Here is a 20,711-nt window from a genome sequence, read left to right on the forward strand (position 1 = left end):
ATCATGTTCACTTTTATCCTGAGCAAGGCGAGAGACATAGCGCTGCTACCCCTAGTCCCTTAGGGTGTGTGCAATTGGCGTGTATCACATAACGTGCATGTGACATAATAAATGCTAGGACAACATTTGTGGGTATAACATGTCGCAAGTTTATTGTTTTCCCCAGGTTGGGTTAGCTTACGGGCGATCCCGGTGTCGGAGATGAGTTTCTTAAACATTGGCCGACACCCATCCTGAGAAAGCTAGAGCTGTTCCATCTGGTGTTCTCTGCACCAACGTGCTTAGCATAAAGAGGCCCAGTCCTGCTAGGTCACCCCTTAAAAGGACCTCCTGGCCTTACTCCTCACACCTTGGGTGCCATAAAGAGAGGTGGACCACCCTCCCTAAGTACAGAGGCCCCTCCTGTCCATTTTTCTTCCCTAACAGGGAAGCAACGCTAGGGAGCTGTCCCCCCTATTGTCGCCCTGCGTGCGACGTGGCCAGCTACAGTCCTTTGTATACACCCTCCTTATTCTTAGGGGATTATGGGAGGGCATTTCCTCCCCTTTTGCTTTTTGGCTATGTAAGGAGGGAGGTGTAATTTTCTTAGTTTCTCTTTATTCTGAGACAGACTTCTCCTCCTTTGGTTCACAAGCTCTCAGCCTCGGCGTCTCTCTTAATCTCTGGCTTCACATGATATTTGCCAGACAGAGCTCTCCTCCTCTAGTGCTTCTCTATAGACAACCCTGCTCATTCTGCTTCTGTATGGTGCTGCAGTGCTCTTAGAAAACATGCAGATTGTGCGACCCATTCCTCAGCACCATCTCCACCATTTCCACCACACTCACACAGAACGGCATTCTGGTACTGGGTTCACAGAGATCTACATAAGAAACTGTCCTTGGTTACACTGAAAATTACCAAATTTTGAGCTGTTTTAGAATCTTCAGGATATCAGTTTCACTTTTTTCTGGGTTTTGGGGAACAGAGATCCAATGAATCGCTAGCTCCTATGCAAAGGATCTACGTCCTTGCCTGATGTGCTGAGGAGGGCCATAATGTTCCTCTTGAGGAATACCAGGCTTTTAGATGTTTGTGAAATCTTGATCACTGGGAACTTTGAATCCAATACATAGACATTTAAAGGTAAAGGATTTATCTATCATGAGCCAAGGCAATACTTGGAGATTACCAGAAAAGTGAGCCTTATGTAGAAGGCCCATCAGAAGCTGAGCACAGTTGTACACAATCTTATGTCGCTGCAATTCACAGGATGATAAACGTATGAATGCCTCTTACCCAGTGCATATCCATGGATACTGTTGCTTCTGCAAAGCAGGAATCCTTTTGCCCTTGCCTTGTGTAGCTTTACTATATCTCAGAAAACAGTCACACCTTATGTGTATTAGATGGTCCGGAAAACTGAACACAGCTTTAAATGGACAATACATTCCTTTCTGTTTCTTGGTACTCTTTAGACCTTCATTAGGATAAGCCTCTTAATTCTGATGAAGCTAAAAATGGTAGTCACTAGCATCATCATAATTGTGAGATTCTCAGGAACACCACGGATCTGTTTAGTTTTACCAAACGATTTGGATTGCAGAAAGAAGCCGAAATCTATGAGTGAAATTCCAATTACCAAGTTCCATGATAATGCTTCGACTTTAAGGAGACCTTACAATCCCACTTTTACTCCTGGAATAACTCCAACTGCAGAGTTAGTGGTACCCTGACCATCAGTAACTCGAGTGGCAGAATTACTTTGTAGGATTACTGGGTAACTCAAAATGCCAGCCTGTGTGTGATGTTGTCACTGCGCTTTTCTTAGTAATGTTGGTGCTTCACTTGGCATTTCTCTACATCTCACCATCTAGCTTATTTACCTATCATATTCTCATTATACCAGTCTCTTTGAGTGAGTGTATCTGGTCATCCCGTCTCGCCACCCTGTCCCTCCAGTTTGTTATACTGTTCATGCAGTGTGCTTTGATTCAAGATTTCCTTACATAGTCCTCTATGTCCCTAAAACAATGATTTTTTTTTACAGTTGATGGTTGAAAAAGATTGTCATTCAAAGTAGAAAATATATAAAAATATATCACATAAGCATGATTCTAAAGTGATAGTTCATTCCATTTGTCCATCAGCAAAATAATTTTTGGATTGCTTATAATGTTATAAAACTTTCCAAAAGAGACATTTGGTCACCCATAATTGATTTTACCAACATTAAGGTGGATTCATGGGGCCAGGTGTGTGGGTAAAAGATTAAGGGGGTCAATATGACATTCCCGCTGGGCCGGCGGGCGCAAACCAAGTTTGCGCCCGCCGGCCCAGCGGGAATGAGGCCGCAACATAGGAGCCGCCTCCTGATGGAGCCGGCGGTGTTGCGGCCGTGCGACGGGTGCAGTTGCACCCGTCGCGCTTTTCACTGTCTGCTATGCAGACAGTGAAAAGCTGGCCGGGGCCCTGTTAGGCGGCCCCTGCACTGCCCATGCCAGTGGCCCCAGGAAACCTCTTACCGCCAGCCTCTTCCTGGCGGTGCAAATCGCCAGAAACAAGCTGGCGGTAGGGGGGGTCGTAATCCCCAGGAAACCGCCGGCCCCGGCGGTGCGACCGCGGCGCTACCGCCGCGGTCAAAATACGCCGGGAGGCACTGCCAGCCTGTTGGCGGTGCTCCCGTCGTTTTGGCCCTGCGGTTATAATACCGCCAGGGTCATAATGACCACCTAACTTCTTAAACAAAATTCTGTAGAAAGGATATACAAAGTAGCACCACAGAAACCCCTGTAGAGATTGGCACCAACATTAACAGGAAAGTAGAGATTAGTCTGAGTGAGCATCCTCTTTAGAATGCTAAAACTAGTAGAGAGAAGCACACCTTTAGAAATGTAAACAGTCTCTGATGTAAATAGAAACGTTTAAATTCTTTATCAATCCAGTTACATTTCTTGTAAAAATGGTCAAATTTTTTCTTACATTTTCATTTTTTCTTTATTAAAACCTTTCTCAGTGATGGGATCATCCCCACAAACTCCTTTGTCCACGACTAGGACTTCACTTGGGCTGTAAGAAAATACATACAAAATAATATTTACAAATAAAAACATCAAAATATCAATATACAAAATTCCTACAATTATTACAACAGCAGGTAATGCAGACAAATAAAGCATTCATAACAATTCATATTTAGAATATCATAAAAATCACTACTGTATAGTCTAAGTATACAGTTACCACTGGACCACGGATCTGTTTGCAAAATGTTACATAATATTTAGGAGGGCCAAATAAAGGCTATCCATATACACCAATGATTAATGCATTTTATAGCGACCCAGATGCACATGATCAGTAGTTTTAGCATCTAATTAATACAATTTATACATCATCAAATGTTTACATTCCCGCTTACATGAACTTCAGAGGAGTACCATTAGGAAATTATAACCATACAAATCTTTTTAATGTCCAATATTGAGTGTCAAATTTTATCTAAAAATCTAAATTTCAACCAGTGTTAAAGCATCCATATATATTCCATTTTGTTGTGTGTTATACATCACTTCCATGCATTATATATTCACTTGAAAGTCACTGTCTGGAACAAAAAATAAATCCCCATTATCCTTTAATAGATAGGGCCCACATCAATATCTAGGATGCTATTGAGTTACAAAATTGTATGTGTGTATTAGGTTTTGTGCACTAAATTAAAGACCCTAAGTGTGAATTACACATACTTGTTCAAGCCTAATTATGGTAAATATAATATTTTTCCAGGCCAACTATTTAGGTAGTCTTTATGCTGCATATTGTTGAATTATGCATTTTATGAAATGTGTAGATTTATATGGCGTGGCTTATCACCCGTGAGGGTATCCAGGCGCTGTCCATGGGCACAGGGAGATTAAGTGATTTGTCCAGAATCACAGGACGTTGCGCCAAGTCCGAGACTTGAATCTGTGTCCCCATCGTCCAAGGTGGTAGCTCTGACCGCTGCACTAAATCCTCTCCCTGCGAACGACAACCTCAAACCTGTAATTATTAATAGGCAGTTGAAAACAAAGGTGTGAGGTCCATGTCTCGTTAATTTTAAAATGTGAGTTGAGTCCTGTAATTATGGTGCAGGTTCAGACTTCAGCTACCAGATCCACCAAGTCTCCGATATCCTGTTTGTATATATGACTCAACTAGAATACATGAATTTCAATGTTGGAGGGGATACATAAATCATTTTTATAGTCTTCCATAAATTTATGACCCAATTATTATCCAAATTCAGTGTTTTACCTACAGTCTATATTAAATTTCAGTAATTCTCATGTAGCACAAGGCCCTGTTCACTGGTTATATTGGTTTTAAATTAAGTATTATAGTGATTTTCAGTTTTGTAGGTAAAAAAGGAAGATTGTAAAAGAGTCCAGATGACAAAAAAGGCTTTGTATCTGAAGAAATGCAAATTGATTGTATTCACCATTATTAACCAAGCACATATGAATATGTTCATCAATTGCATCAGAAAGAACCCTGTATTTACTTGTCAGGCTGCTTTAAGCAACACATATCATTTAATGGTAGAACACTTAGGCCTTTAATAAATCACACACATATGAGCCCAGCAGGGAAGAAGGGCATTGACAGTAGGGATGTTTAAGGAAAATAAATAAATATTTCATTTGTTCTCCAGGATGGAACAAAAGTCACAGGGAAATGTGGCGGTTACTGTGGAAAGTGTACTCCATCGACAGGAACTGGCCTTAGTGTACAAGTGCTGTAGAATTGGTAAGTACACATTTTATGGCTCAGCACATTTGCAGAAAACACATATACTGCTAACTTGAATGATCATACTGTGTATGTGTAAAGAAAAAAATATATAACCTCTCTAACATTGTGGCTGACTGCTCTTTGTGTAATATGTCTAATCAACTAGAAAAACCTAAATGTGGAAATGTTTTAATGCTGGTAACCCTTTTACCTATAATTAAATCTATGTTTGCCTTTTTGGAGACTTGCTTAACTGGAAAGCAAAATGTGTGAACTTCAAGTTCAATAGCCCATTAGTATTTATAAATAGGCAATGTTAAATCTTGGAAAAGGTAGATATGTTACTTTACTTCAGTACCTCTATCTTCTAGATGCTGTTTAGGGATTCCTAGAACTGACATCCTTCTAGAGTAACGCAAGGCAGCACAAATAACTGCCTTGTGTTACTCTGCCCCGCAGAGGTGTTCCATGGGTGGAGAGTGGGTTTTTCCAGGCATCCACCCATGGATTTCTGCGTCTTCCCAGATTTATCAACAATTGAGAATCTGGGAATGCATACAAATGCTAAGCCTTCCTAGGGGAGGTGCAACGAGGAGAAATAATTGTATTCATCCTTGTTGTTTCTTCTTTCTAAATGTGCGGCATTCTGCAGCACACTTAAAAAAAAGGACTGTGCTTATGATGATTGTTTTTTATAGAGAAAAAGGTCCCCTTCCTGCACAAAAGCAATCCTGCCTGCAATGCAGGCACCTCTGGACCATGCCGCAAGGGTGCTTGCACTGGGACTTGGCTGCACTGAGTGTGCCACTGCAAGCAGAGGACAAGAATGCACTGTGTCATGCTGAATACAGCACATTACTGCCATTTCCCTTTCATGCAGTGCAGCTCAGAAAGGTTGTCCTTGGTTCCCTTTTAGTGCATAGACTGTGCGTCTTTATTTTATCTTCAGGCCTGCAGCCTGTGCCCTTTTACTTATATACACATTTTATTAGTTTATTCCTTTTATTACATTTTAGCACAGCTTGCTTTTCAGCAAGGTTGTTTTTATATTCTAATTAGCTGCCTTTCTGCGAAATCATTGTTGTTAGTTTCTTTCCATGACATTTCGCTCTGTACCCTGCTCAAGGCCGTCATTGCACACCATAGTTTGCGTGGTATTGCCAGTAAAAGAGTTATGGAGTCATCCTTCTTACCATAGATATATTATCATGTCAGCCCTGTTCTCAGAATACAACACCTTCTGTTATGTAAACACTACACAGGCCAAAGAAGGGTATATGGGACATTCCAGCCAGCCATCTTACGCTGAGTGCCACTTAATCCCAGCTTTACTGATCTTGGCCTTGTTTCTCTAGCCAACCAGGAGGACTGCTAGTAGCCCAAGGGCAGGCCCATGCTTTCCAGGTTTGCAGTTTGGCTCCTTTCAGGGACTAGCATTGGCAGAAGGGCTAACACTGCTATGCTCTCCTGTTAAATGCTAGAAGTATAGGTAGGAAGTCTTAGACCAATGATTATGTCAGGATGCTGGGACTGTTTATATGTTTTACTCTAACGGTCACAATGGTCACTGTGTTTTGTTTTATCTTCCTAATAATTGCAGCTTATGCCTTTTATCATATAATGCCGTTTCTTCAATAAATGCATAGAAATATATCCTGCATTTCTCTGTCTCCGCATGTGTGATACTTTGTGCAAATGAGAGAAAATGGGTAAGATCAGTTCCTCCACAACCTCCCTGAACAGTCTGAGTGTCATGTTTTTAGGCTGCCACAAATCACCTTTACTTTCTAGGTTTGGGTGAGGTACTTCTAGCTAGCTGAGAAGGTCAGACCGACATCATCCATTCGATGTGGGACTGACTCAGTCACCCACACGCGGTGGTGCTGCCACCCAAAACCATAGTCTTACCCCCATGGTAAGAGTCCTTCTAGAAGGTGACGCTGCGCTGTGCTGTACTGCATGAAATAATTATAAATCTTCCCCCTAAGATCTAAGTAGCTCCAGTAGAGAACCTAAGAGCTAGACTTGGCCTCTGGCACAGGTAAAAATATTCTGGGACATCCAGGACCAAACAAAGTGCTCCTCAATAGATTTAACATCTTAACAGAAGGCATGGGCATGGGCACTGCAGGGGCCCCCAGGGGCCCCACAACACCCGTTACCGCCAGCCAGGTTCTGGCGGTCAAAACCGCCAGAACCAGGCTGGCGGTAAGGGGGTCGGAATCCCCATGGCGGCGCTGCCTGCAGCGCCGCCATGGAGGATTCCTCAGGTCAGGGGAAAACCGGCGGGAAACCTCCGGTTTCCCTTTTCTGACCGCGGCTTTACCGCCGCGGTCAGAATTAGCCTGGATGCACCGCCAGCCTGTTGGCGGTGCATCCGCGGTCCATGACCGCCAGGGTCGTAATGACCCCCTTAGTTCTTTGTATTTGGGGCACTTGCTGATAGAATGCCAGAAAGCATAAGTGAAACTAGTCAGCTTACATTGTTACATTTCATTTTTTCTATTAAACATCACTACTGGAGACGAGACAGCCTTCAGCCTCGCAACCTCTTAACCTCCAAGTTTCAAGTTTCTTTTGCACTTTATGTACAATATACTTTCCTCAGTCTTCCTGTATATTTTGTGTAGGAAAGATATCATGTTTACTCTTACAGTGTTAACAGAAAAAGCTTGTAGCATACCTAAGGCCACTAATATGTGATGCCCTAGGTCATACTTTAAATGTTCTTAACACTACTCCCGAAAATATAAATTTTTTGAAAATTAAACATTAAGGGGGTCATTCTGAATTTGGCGGGTGGCGGAGGCCGCCCGCCAAAGTCCTGCCGTCAGAATACCGCTGCGCGGTCAAAAGACCGCCACAGTAATTCTGAGTTTCCCGCTGGGCTGGCGGGCGACCGCCAGAAGGCCGCCCGCCAGCCCATCGGGAAACCCCCTTCCATGAGGATGCCGGCTCCGAATGGAGCCGGCGGAGTGGAAGGGGTGCGACGGGTGCAGTTGCACCCGTCGTGATTTTCAGTGTCTGCTTGGCAGACACTGAAAATCTTGGTGGGGCCCTGTTAGGGGGCCCCTGCAGTGCCCATGCCGCTGGCATGGGCACTGCAGGGGCCCCCAGGGGCCCCATGACACCCGTTACCGCCAGCCAGGTTCTGGCGGTCAAAACCGCCAGAACCAGGCTGGCGGTAAGGGGGTCGGAATCCCCATGGCGACGCTGCCTGCAGCGCCGCCATTCCCTAGGGCAGCGGGAAACCGGCGGGACACCGCCGGTTTCCCGTTTCTGACCACGGCTGTACCGCCGCGGTCAGAATGCCCATGGATGCACCGCCAGCCTGTTGGCGGTGCATCCGCGGTCCCCGGCCCTGGCGGTAGTCAACCGCCAGGGTCGGAATGACCCCCTAAGTTTCAACTAGCTGGTCATTTTATTTTCCAGGGCTGCACTGGAAATAAGAAGCCTCAATTGCCCAGGTATGCCATGACAGCCATGGCGGTCCTTGGCAGTAAAGCTGCGCAATGTTTCCCTCCCCCACACACACACACACACAGAGAAGGGCATATTAGGGCCTATGATCTTTTGTTTCCCAAAAACATATTCCTGTTTATGGGGTTTGTATCTTGAAAACAAAAGCACTTTGCTGAACAGGACAAACATGGCAGTGCTGTAGGACTTTTTCTTTGAGGATAAGAGTGCTTGGTTTTGGGCTGGAGCCCACCATGCGTGAGTGACTAAGTCAGTCCTGCACTGGCCGGAAGCTGTTGGCCTAACCATTTTGGCTAGCTAGCAGCACCTCACCAAAACCTGGAAAGTAATTGTGATTTGTGGCAGCCGAAATACATACCACTCTGATTCCTCAGGAAAGTTGTGGTCGACAGACTATACCCCTTTCTCTCAGTTACACAACGTCTCACACATGCAGTGGCAGACACCAAGATGCAGGACAAGTTTCAATGTGTTTATTGAAATGACTGCATTCTACGATAAAAGGAATGAGCTGCAATTTTTAGGAGGATGAAACATAGCACAGTAAGGATTGTGATCATAAGGGAAAAATAGATAAACTGTCCCAACACCCTGAAATAAACATGTCTAAGAATTATTAACTACAGTCAATTCTCTAACATGAGAGCATAGCAGTGTTTGCCTTTTCTGCCCATCCCAGTCTTAAGAAAGGAGCCCCGACCCCATACCTGGGAAAAAGGCCAGGGTCTTGCCTGTTGGTCTGCTTGGCAGTCCTCCCAGTTTGCTGGAGGACATGGCCAAGGCCAGCAAAGCTGCAACGAAGTGGCACACAGCATAAGATGTCTTCTCTGACTGGAATGTCCTCCCTAACCTCCTTTCGCCTGTGTGATGTTTTTATAACAAAACATTTTGTGTTCTGAGAACAGGCCTGACGTAATTGTGTGTCTATGACTTTGTATTCTTGTAGCAACAATACTTAGTAAAATATTGTGTATAAATATGACAGCCTTGAGCAGAGCACAGAATGAAATGCATACAAAGTGAAGCAAACTGAATGTGTTTTCTAAGAATGGCAGCTGATAAAATATGAAAGCAACAAGCTGAAAAGATAGCTTTGGTAAAGTATAATAAAATGAATAAAAACAAATAAAATGTGTGAGTGCCTTAAAGGCACAGGATATGGCCCAAAGACTAAATTATGAGTGCCCACCTTGGCACTAAAAAGTGAACCCATGACAGCATCAGCTTAGCAAAATTCAGTGAAGTCACTGGAGAGCTGCACCAGCATCGCTGCTTAAGATACAAAAGTTAATACCTACCTGGCAGGAATCTCTATATACGGGGAGCAATCTCTGCAGGTTGTGCTCAGAGCCTGTCCTCTGTTGACATAACTGGCCAACAAAGTGTAAGAGTGTAAATAAACATGCTTGGTCTTAAGCTAAAGTTTGATGTTTATTGAGAAGTACATTTGTAGAAGCGATGATGAACTAAGCCAAGGATCGGTCCATATTTAGTTCAGCCACTTGATAGTTTCTAAAGGAACCTTCAACCCATATAGCAGAATACACTAATTGAGATTTGCTAAACATGTTATCTTTATTCTTTATAAATTATGTGATCAGGTCTGATCATATTTGAATGCAAAATGGTGGGCTATGTAGTAGCACCCTATGGAGTAAACTCTGTACCTGCTTACAAAAAAGTTGACATTGTTTATCAGAATCGGCTTACAAGATCATGTAGTAATAGGATTTTACAATGTTTTTATCTTTCAGGTGCTTTGAAAGGGAAAAGAACAAATGTGATGGATGAAGAAACATGTTGTAATACCTCTGTATCTATGTGTGTATATGTACATATATATATTTGTATATTCCAATTGTGTAAAGAATAATATTTATATTTTTAATTATTTATTTGATTTAATATTTTTATATGTAAAATGTTTAAAGTAATGCTGATTTTCATGTTTTTGTAAACCCTGCAGTCAGACTACTGCATTTATGTACTCTACATCATATGTAGCATAATGAAAAAAAGTGGTGCTTTATTACCAGTGTACTCGCTCATATTCAGTGATTAATTCCTTTCAGCTGTTACTGGCTATGAAGGCTTCTATGGTGCTACTCAACCTCTATAAGTGTATGTTTACTTTTTTACCACATGATAACCGGGATATCAGCTGTACCCACACTCTTAGATCTGCTGCACCCAATTGGCAAACACTGGATCCCTGTGGAAAAGGCCTTAATAATTGCAAACAGGGCTATATATGCTTATAACCTCAAAGACATTAGACTAATGGTCACGTTTCTCACTTTTTCACTTCTGGCTTTTACCTATATACATTGCTTTTAGCTAGCCACTTAGTATTGCTATCTAATACTAGTGCTGTGAGTGATACAGAGAGCAGTGTCTTCTGAACATACATCCACAAAAAATACACATCGTTAGAAAATGTGTCTTGCATACTTTAAAGTATGTAATAATATTCACCTTTGCTCCTGTGGCACTTTAACTTCTGTGCATCTATTGCCATCAGATGTATAAGCATGCCACATTTGTGAAAATATTCATGAATAGTTGAAGAATTATTTACAAACCAATTAAGCTGCTGTCGTTGATAAAGACAAGTAACTTCAGTGACACCATCATATTTTGCACCATCTCCGGGATGACATACAGTTAGCTCCACAAATTGTGTTGTAGTATGCACAGTGCTTGAAGTTACTGTGCAATCCATTTCAAATTATACCATTGAGCACAGTCACAGAGAATACACTACAAATGTATGTGGATGGGAGAAGTGTGTAAACGTGTGTAAACATGGTACAGCATCTGTATGTGTGGATGATCTTTACAACCTAGATTAACTGGATGGGTAAGGGAAACCCTCTATGTTGGTCCATATAGCCAGTAGATGTTGCCATACCATCGCTTTCCCCAATAACGGCTTCTAATACTTCTGACTGCTGCAGTTTGCTGTGTCTTCAACATGTTCTGTGTGGCTTGTACTAACACAATGAGTGTTCACGTGTCATAATTTGATCCCAGGAAATCTGGACCCACTGAAAAAAAACGCTTGCTAATTCTGGAATTCTAATCATAAAACTATAATTCAGTGCAATACTACCTAAAGTCAATCTCTTTCCCACAGCTTTAGCTGAAGACTGTGCATTATGTCTATTGTTCTGTGAATGCTGTAAATCTAGTTCCTGAGAAACTCTCTGGTCCCTGTTGTGTTTCCAGAGGGATCAAATCCCCTCTTACACACACTCCCATGCTAAAACACCGAAACACGTTAAGGCGGCCAGTCCTGTTAGCAGTATGGTCCTCACAACAATGGTGTTGTCTGACTTTCTCAGTGTTTACCATCACTATGAGGACTGGTCCTTCACTAGGCTGGTTTATAGATGCCCACCCACACATGCATGACACACAGACACGCTCACACTCAGTATGACAGCATTTATCTTGAAGTTGCAAAATCTTTCCACAAATTAAAACGTAAATCCTTGTGCCTTAAGTAATGCTGTTTAGTTTTACTATAGCTTTATAGCCCGCTTTAGCAGGCTATACCAGCCATTAAAGGCCTGCTCCATTGTTAAAGGCCCGGGCTGAAGGTAGGACTTTAATGGCCAGTATAGCCCAGCTACATCGGGCTATAAGCCTATTAGAACATTCCGCCACTAAAGGGCAGAAGGTTCTAATAAATAAAACAAACGGCTCACGGAACTCGAGGGAATTTCAATCCCCTCGGGCGCTGTAATTTCAATCCTCTCGGGCTCCATGAGGCCTTTGCTCACAGCTGTTGCTGTGTGACAAACATTGGAATGTTGCTCCTGGCTTTTACCAGCCATTAGAAGCGAGGATCACTCCATTGTCTTCAATGGAACTCCAGACATTCCAATGTTCTAATGTCATTTTCAAAATGATCTCTTGCTTTGTCGCTGGGCTGAGGTATGCTGCAGAGTGTGGATCAGTAGAGAGTACCTCTCTAAAAGAGAACTGCCATTACAGGATAACGACCTGTTGTTTGTCAGCCAAATTGTACAATAAATGTGTTATTAAGAAACACCACAATGTTTATTCCTTGAACATTGACATATTTAAAATATGTTTTGGTTTTGTAATGTTGTGCACAGTCAGTGAAATGATAATGAGCATTTATGTATTGATTTGGAAAACGTGTTTAATGTGTGCAGGAAAACTGCCTTAAAACCTATTAATAAATAACACTGTATGCGTCTGACAAAGTGGTATTCAATGGTGGCGAAACTGTGGGGGTCATTCTGACTTTGGCAGGCGGCGGAGGCCGCCCGCCAAAGTCCCGCCGGCAGAATACCGCTGCGCGGTCAAAAGACCGCCGCAGTAATTCTGAGTTTCCCGCTGGGCTGGCGGGCGACCACCAGAAGGCCGCCCGCCAGCCCAGCGGGAAACCCCCTTCCATGAGGATGCCGGCTCCGAATGGAGCCGGCGGAGTGGAAGGGGTGCGACGGGTGCAGTTGCACCCGTCGCGATTTTCAGTGTCTGCATGGCAGACACTGAAAATCTTGGTGGGGCCCTGTTAGGGGGCCCCTGCAGTGCCCATGCCATTGGCATGGGCACTGCAGGGGCCCCCAGGGGCCCCACGACACCCGTTACCGCCAGCCTGACCGCCAGAACAAGGCTGGCGCCATGGAGGATTCCCTTGGGCAGCGGGAAACCGGCGGTACACCGCCGGTTTCCCGTATCTGACCGCGGCTGTACCGCCGCGGTCAGAATGCAATGGGAGCACCGCCAGCCTGTTGGCGGTGCTCCCGCGGTCGTTGGCAGTCAGAATGACCCCCTGTATGTGTAAGTGCATGTCAAATAATGTCGTTCGTTTTCGTGCTCGTATTACAAAGTAAAGAATTATCACATTAACATTGCAATGTTGTCTGAAAATACAAATGGACAGTTAAGACTCGAAATAAATAATTGCACCACTGTCGAAGCACGTTTATATTGGTAAACAAACACACGTTTTACCTCATGTTAGAGGTACCTTCTGCAAGTGGGTACTGTATGTGTCACCGCTAAGAGAAGTGGTTCAGCCTTTACTCACTTCCTAGTGATACATACCGTTTTGTACATTTACAGGAGTAGATTGCAAGCTCGTGAATTTTGCAAATGAGTGAACAAATTAAATATCTAAAAATAACTCTTGTGTTTGAGTGAACTACTTTTTTGCATGAATGTCTTGAAGTTCCTGTGAACGTCTGCCATGTCTGCCTTGTTGATTAAACAATAATGGCTCATCAACCTAACAATTCAAAACAAGCATTGCCAATGCCATTTGAGCTGTCTTTGACAAGGTGGTGCAGTGGTTATTTTTATTGCAAGCATAAGAAACAAAAATAAATAGAAGAAAATAAATTATCCCTCTGTATAAACGTAGCAGCCATGTACTGGGGATAAAATGTTAAAGAACTACTCACTTCATATAATTTTAATAGAACATAGTGCTTACATCAACTATTGAACCTTTTAATTGAAATGTATTTCACTGGAAAATATGACAAGTATTGGTACAAAGAAACAGTAGTATTGTATGTGAATTTTTGTAAGCTGAAGAAATAATAGATAGCTGGAAGGATGAAAAAGTACAGAGAATGGAGTGGGATAGGCATTGGCAAAGTATTGTCTCACCAGTCCTGGCACAGAAGTGCAATTCTTTCTAAGTGGAAGTGCACATGGGACAAGTCAAAATGTGAAGAGACCTAGTGGTTGAAGTGGGTCACACTTTATGCTACGGTCGGCAGAATGACTGTGAATGACAGTTGAACATACCAATGGATGAAGATGTCTGACCCAAAGCATTTCTATTTATGTATGTAGGAATGTATTTTAGTAATGCTTTTTTCTTACATGATGCTAGTAAGATAGCTAAAGCTGCCACTAGGCTATACATATTCATGAATATAAAGTACGCTTACTAGTTGTATGCAGAGCTGTTTCTTGGAGTCCTTCATACCAGAATAAAAACTTGAATTATGTATTTTCGAACAATGTTTAGAGTATCAAAATAGCCTATCGATTTATTTAGTACGTGCCCTATATTATTGCTAATTTCATATCCTTGTAGATAAAATCTGTTACTTGTACCAACCATCTTTCAATAATAATACACGTTATTAATCTCGGAAGGATGAAAAGCTGTGCCAAATATTTTGAAAACTGAGCCAACATTTTGGATTTCTGATGATTAGATGTACCTGTTAAAACTGCACTTTTATAAATGCATGCTTACCTTCTTCCTGAATATTTTTGTCATTGTTTTCAGGACCCTTTAGCTATGCCAGATCTCTACAGGATAACTAATACACCATCACTTAATAGTCAGGTTGTCCTAGTTAGCTTACCTCCACTATTGTAAAATGCCAAAATTAATATGGTCAATTAGTGCTTAGTTTTAGATGCAACGTCATAGTGCTCTACAAAAACCCCTAAACAAATATATACTGAAATACTGCTCTCTATAATGTATTGTGGCATGTCATGTGTTGATCTGATGTGTGTCAGTGTTTAAGGGTGGATTTCACTTATATTCCTGTATTGATTTATTTCTGTTTAAGAGCCCTACAGCAATGGTTCCCAGTCTTTTTACTCCTGAAGCCCCCCACTGAATCACTTCTGGAAGCCGGGGACCCCCAAGCAATTTGTACGATTTAAATTTCAAACTTTAAAACAGTAATTCGCAAAAAATACACAAACAAGTACACACCAAACAAATAGTTGAATTACTAAAATAATTATTGTACATGAAAAAAAGTAAGCAAAAATGTTAATGGGAAGGTTGGTGCTGTATCTCGGCGACTAAATTTTCAATGTTTGGTTTTATTTAGGTAAACTGCATCCTCAGGTCAGAATCTGCATTTCCCAAGAGATTTCAGTTTTTATTTTTTAGGTACATAAGACCTGAGAAAGTCTTTTCACATAAACATGTGGAGGGTAAAGGAAGTAAACCATAAGATCCTTTCATCCCTCCATAGACTCTCTGTCATGTATTTCATTTGTTTTATAGCACCTCTCATACAAGTTAGAGAGTCAGAGCACTTTACAGGGAGCTATAAGGTGTAGGATTCACGTCATCCATACTGGTAGACATTTTCTAAGTGTGCTCGGTCTGGAGAAGCACAAACTCAGGATTCAGAACATAACACAGTGGTTAGCATTGACTTTAATAATAATGAATTTCTACATAAGCAAGCCTTTTTTAGCAGCATAAGGATAATGAAAGACTGGGAAAAAAAAATAACTTCCTAATTTGTGCCGTGCAGTTCTTTGATTGCAGTTCATCGCTCACTGTGCTAGATTACGATTGTAACTTATGAACTGCACAGTAGCAAAATAATCTTTATGATAAAAGCAGTAAGTCACTTTTCTATGCACATAAAATACTGTTCTTTGCATGATGCAAGATCTTTGCAGCAGGCATATTAACCGTCTGCGCTATCTTAAATGAGTCAAAACTGCCACTAGATAAAACTTCCATCTCTCTCTAGCAGGTACATTAATCACCAGAGTTATCTTAACACTTTTATTTTTGCCCTAAAAGCTGCTGAATGTAAAAGGAACTGTGCAGTGCTTTTAAAAGTAATAAATGTAAAAACATGCAGAGAGAGGCCCCAGCTGGAGAAGTGCCTTCCTGCCTGCCTAGGCCTGTGTACCCCCCTGGGAATGTGTTACGGACCCTGGGGGTCCGTGGACCATAGGTTGGGAATCGCTGCTCTACAGTTTCACCGTGTGGACACTTCAGAGCATTCTTTTAGGGGCTAATTAGAACGAGTTTGCAATATTCAATGCTTTTAGCGTAAAACATGATATTGAAAATATCAGTGGATGTAACTTCACTAAAAGCAAGACATGTTTTTTTAATTTACTGTTTAGTGCTCAAAATAAGTCCTCTCATGTTGACCCTGCAGCAGAATGCAGCACACATAGAAAGAGGAAAAACAGGGAGAAATAAAGATATTACTCACGTTGCGTCACTCCTATGCCACCCCTGGGGTGGCGTAGGCTTTTGACACATTCTCAGGTTTACAAAACTGAGAATCTGGGGCTGCATCAAAATCCATGGGTATTGCATGGGAACACCCACGTAACAACCAAGAAAACGCCTCACTGATGCAAAGTAAGGGAACGCAGCGACTTGCACTGCGTTACCTTACTACATACCTACAGGCCATGAAAAGCCATGCAAAGTGTCTTTGCGTGGCCTTGTAGAAATGGGTCAGCCACCTGCGCTGCCAGTGAATCACAAAAGGTGACGCACCGGTGGCTTAGGCCATGTGTAAATATGGGCCCTGCTTTTGCCATCTTGAGCGCACATATTAATTTAAAATATCGTCAAACTGCATATTTTGCTGACAGCAAACTTGGAAACACAGAGGCAATTATTGCATTGTTGTTTCTGTGCTTTGTTGTCAGCAAATCATATACTAATATTTTGAGTTAATGTATTCACAAAAGATGGCAAAAAGACATCCCTCCTGTGCCTTTACAGCACAAAACATGGCTCATGATATTGCCCCTGGTAGGAGAAACGTGAACAACAAGCATTGGGAAAGCCAATTGGTCTCCCCTAGGAGACAAAACAATGTTTTGTAACCATGCTTTACAGCAGCACTGATGTTTAAGAAAGTGCTATGACAAAGGCAGGCTTAATGTGTTTTAATACATTAGTGCTGCATGCATTGTATTTCCGTTTTTAAGTATTATTTTTAGCCATGCTGTGCAGCAGCCACACTGCTATACAGCATGGCTTAAAATCATTGCCAAAGTTGACAATGCCTGTGAAGTACAGCATGAATAAAAGGCAATGGCAAAGCCAGTAGTTTAAAAGGTGAGATCTATTGGCTTTGCCAATGCTTATGAGGTATTGGTACAATACCCCTGTGAGTCTGAGCAAATCAATTAATCTCCCCATACATTAAAAAGAAAAATAATAAGACATCTGGCAAAAATCCTATTACATAAAGAAAGAAATTGCCTCCCATGTCCATGTCTTAGTAAAAATACATATGGAAGCAGATAACAACTGTTGTCACAGTAAACATCCATTTCAAGGAGAAAATGACTTATTTGAAGTGTGTGTGGCACAGTTAAACATAGCTACATATGGCAAGAGGTTCATCAAGGACAACAGGGAAGAAGAAAACATAAAAGTAGTACCTCAATCTCAGTATGATCTGCGGGAGAACAGAATTCAAGCTCATGCAAACAGTACTGATCCATGCTCCAGCCAACGGGAAGTGAAGCCAGCATGCGCTGGCTGATTAGAAGGCAGCAGTGGATAATGAATCCAATGAATGTTAAGCAATGGGTGGGCTCCAAGCCCCTTGTTATACACAATATCTCTAGCAAGTGAGAGTACATGCAGCACATGCAGTGCATGCCTGTTGCAGGTGAGGAATAAAAAGCAATTATAATTGTAATAGGACAGATCATTAGTGGTGTGGCATGGTATGTTAGTTCATACAGACATTTGGTAGTTAATAGAGGCACTAGAGGAGAATGGGTATTCTTAGTTTGCAGGGGAAGGCCTGACCTTCAGGGAGTGAGAGTTTGTGATGTTTGAAATGAGTGGTCAATCTGTAAAATACATGGATTAAAAAAAGGTGAACAAGCAAGTCCTCAGAGAAGGTTGTGCTCAGAGAGAAGGGGCATAGGAAGCGTGGAGGGGAAGAAGAGGGCCACTCAAAAGAAAAGGCAACAATCTGAATATTTGAGTAATGGTTCGTTTTTATGCTGGATTTAAGAAAAAATGGCAGATGCCTTTTGAGATAGCATTGAATTTCAGCATGCAAGACTATGGAAGGAAACATTATTTGCATGTTAAGATAGCGCTTCATTAGGTACTTTTTGTAGGCATGCAGGCGCATGCGTGCACTTAAATGTCCTGCTGCACATGACCTGCTGACCTATGAAACAACTTATGCTGTCTTTATTCATAAATGATTTAGCAGAGTAATATGCTTGAGTTTGATTTACATTACTAGTTACAAGGCAATGTGGGATCTATTTTTAAAATTGTGGGTTGAGGCCTGGGACAGCTTCCCCTAACAGTGGAAATGTAATGCCTACGTCCCTGTGGCTAGAGGGTGGAGACGGAAACACTGCTTTAAGGAGAGTGGAAAAGGGTTTCTTTAGAAATTCAGTTAGCAAGGGGCTCCTGATTAGACCCTTTCGGTGGGTGGTATTGCTAAGGGTGGGCCTGCAGGTTCAGTGGTGAAGGTGAAAGGCTCCTTTTAGGAGAGCCCCAACCTTTTGTCTTCCTAGCCACACTTTCAGTTAGGCTGCTGACAGATAAGTGCAGTAAGCGCTAAAAGCTCACACCTCTTTGTACCGCTGTTGCTGATGCTCCAGACTTGAGTCCTCCCTGCTGTGAAGACATTACTATGCAATGGCTGTGTCTGGAGAGCAGCCTGGAATATGTTAATCCATGAACATCCCATCTGTGAAGAAGGCAAAAAAACACCATCCTGTTGGGACAGGTAACCCCACACTCTGAAGCCCATCTTCTTCACTATCTTTACGGGTAGAGGGTGCATCATTCTGTCAATAGAACAGCTCCTAGTGAACAACATCACCTAGCGAACATCAGTGCCTAATGTATTGTGACATTGTTAACAAAGTTTTGAGGGGCACAGCCTTTGAAGCGGACAAACAGGTTGTTTAAAGTAGGGCACATGATGGGAGAGTTTGTCATCATAAAGAAACCTCTGGTGTAATAATTCAGTTGCTCAGTTCTTAGGTCTCTGTGTGGTCCAGATTGCTCTACTACACTCTGAATTGTAGAGGTGGGTGAACCAACAAATTAACAGGGAGAGCTAAGCCAGAGCCAAACCAAGGGTCTGGCTCGGCTCTTAGAGCCCGTGCACGAACTGAGCCCTGGAGGTGTTTGCTATTTTAAATCATACACCAAATATAAGTTAAAATATAATAGCTTCCTTACCGAACTAAAAAAAGTGTTTGCCATTAACATGAGGAATGTTTGAAGTCAATACCTCACATTATAGATGTGCACAAAGTACTTTAATAAAAGTGAATTGTTTTTAAACATGAACCATTAGTAAACTAAGAGGCACCAACTGTCATGTACCCATCAATATTCATAAATGCTGCAGAATGGAGATACAAGCCACCTGTTACCTCGACAAACTCCAGAACTACAAAAGATATTGCAGGCACCTGGAAAGGAAATGGAGGTCCAACCACAAAGCCAGCACAAGATTTACCTACAAGACCGCACTGAGGCACTACCACCATGTTGTGAGAGACACCGAGAGAAAATTCCTCACTGATCGGATTGAAGCTAGCACTTACAACCACAAAGAAATCTTTTCCATCATCAAGGAGTTCACCACCCCAGAAGCCACAGCTAGCTCCATCAGTTCTTCCCAGGAACTCAGTGACAACATCTCAAACTTCTTTCACAGCAAAATCACAAAGATCAACAACTTCAAAAAACAATCCAACCCCAAGGACATCACCAACCAACCCATCACCTAAATGGACATCCAGCTAACCAACTGGGGAACTCTCACTGAGGAAGACACCACCATAATCATGAAAAACATCCACTCCGGGACCCGAACAGACCCCAGCCCACAACTTATGAAGTCCTCTGATTAACAAATTCCTCACACGCATCATGAACTCCTCCATCAGCTCCAGGACCTTCCCTGAAAACTGGGAATATACAGCAACCAAGCCAGTCCTCAAGAAAACTTTGGCCAACCACAGCAAGATGAGCAATTTCCCACTGCTCTCAATCACTGCCAAAGTGAGAGAGAAGACAATCAACCAACACCTCACCAACCATCTGAAACTCCACAACAATCTCAGCCTCATGCCATAGCATGGAAACAGCACTCCACGCTGCTAGAGACAAGATCTAAACCCTACTAGACTAAGGATATAACTCTTCCCTCATACTGCTGGGCCTCTCCGCTGCATTAAATATTGTTTCACACTCCAGACTCATAAAAATACTTTATGAAAATGAAATCCAAGGACCAACCTTCAAATGGATATGCTCCTTCATCACAGGAAGAACACAAAGAGTCAGACTCCCACCATACACACTAGAGCCCAAGGAATTTACCTGAGAGTCTCCAAAGTTTAATCTCCCAGCCCAATCCTGTTCAAGATCTACATTACACCTCTCTCCAATGTCTTCAAAGCATATGGCATATCCATCATGTACTGCACTAATGACACCCAACTCATCCCATTAATATCTAACAAGTCTACCATCACCAAGGTCACGGACTGTATGATTTGCGTAGCAGAATGGCTGAAAAACAACTTCCTCAAACTCAGCTCTGACGACGAATGTGCTGATCTTCGGGAACAGGAAATCCACCTGGGACTCCACGTGGTGGCCCTCACACCTTGTTCCTACAACAACACCCACTCACTGTGTGAGAAACCTAGGAATCATCTTAGATGACAAATCAACAGGCCAGCAC

The 20,711-nt window shown here is 42.4% G+C and overlaps 1 protein-coding gene across 1 annotated transcript in view; it reads left to right on the forward strand.

Moving 5' to 3' along the window:
- The window catches only part of ADAMTS9 (ADAM metallopeptidase with thrombospondin type 1 motif 9), a 704,469-nt gene extending 691,073 nt beyond the window's left edge, over positions 1-13,396 (forward strand). The window contains exons 39-40 of the mRNA XM_069206502.1: positions 4,676-4,770; positions 9,990-13,396. Of these exons, the coding sequence (XP_069062603.1) occupies positions 4,676-4,765 (90 nt within the window). The 3' untranslated portion in view covers positions 4,766-4,770; positions 9,990-13,396. The remainder of the gene's footprint in view (positions 1-4,675; positions 4,771-9,989) is intronic.
- The last annotated feature ends 7,315 nt before the right edge of the window (positions 13,397-20,711 follow it).

Source organism: Pleurodeles waltl, chromosome 9 (genome assembly GCF_031143425.1).
Source record: "Pleurodeles waltl isolate 20211129_DDA chromosome 9, aPleWal1.hap1.20221129, whole genome shotgun sequence".
NCBI lineage: Eukaryota > Metazoa > Chordata > Amphibia > Caudata > Salamandridae > Pleurodeles > Pleurodeles waltl.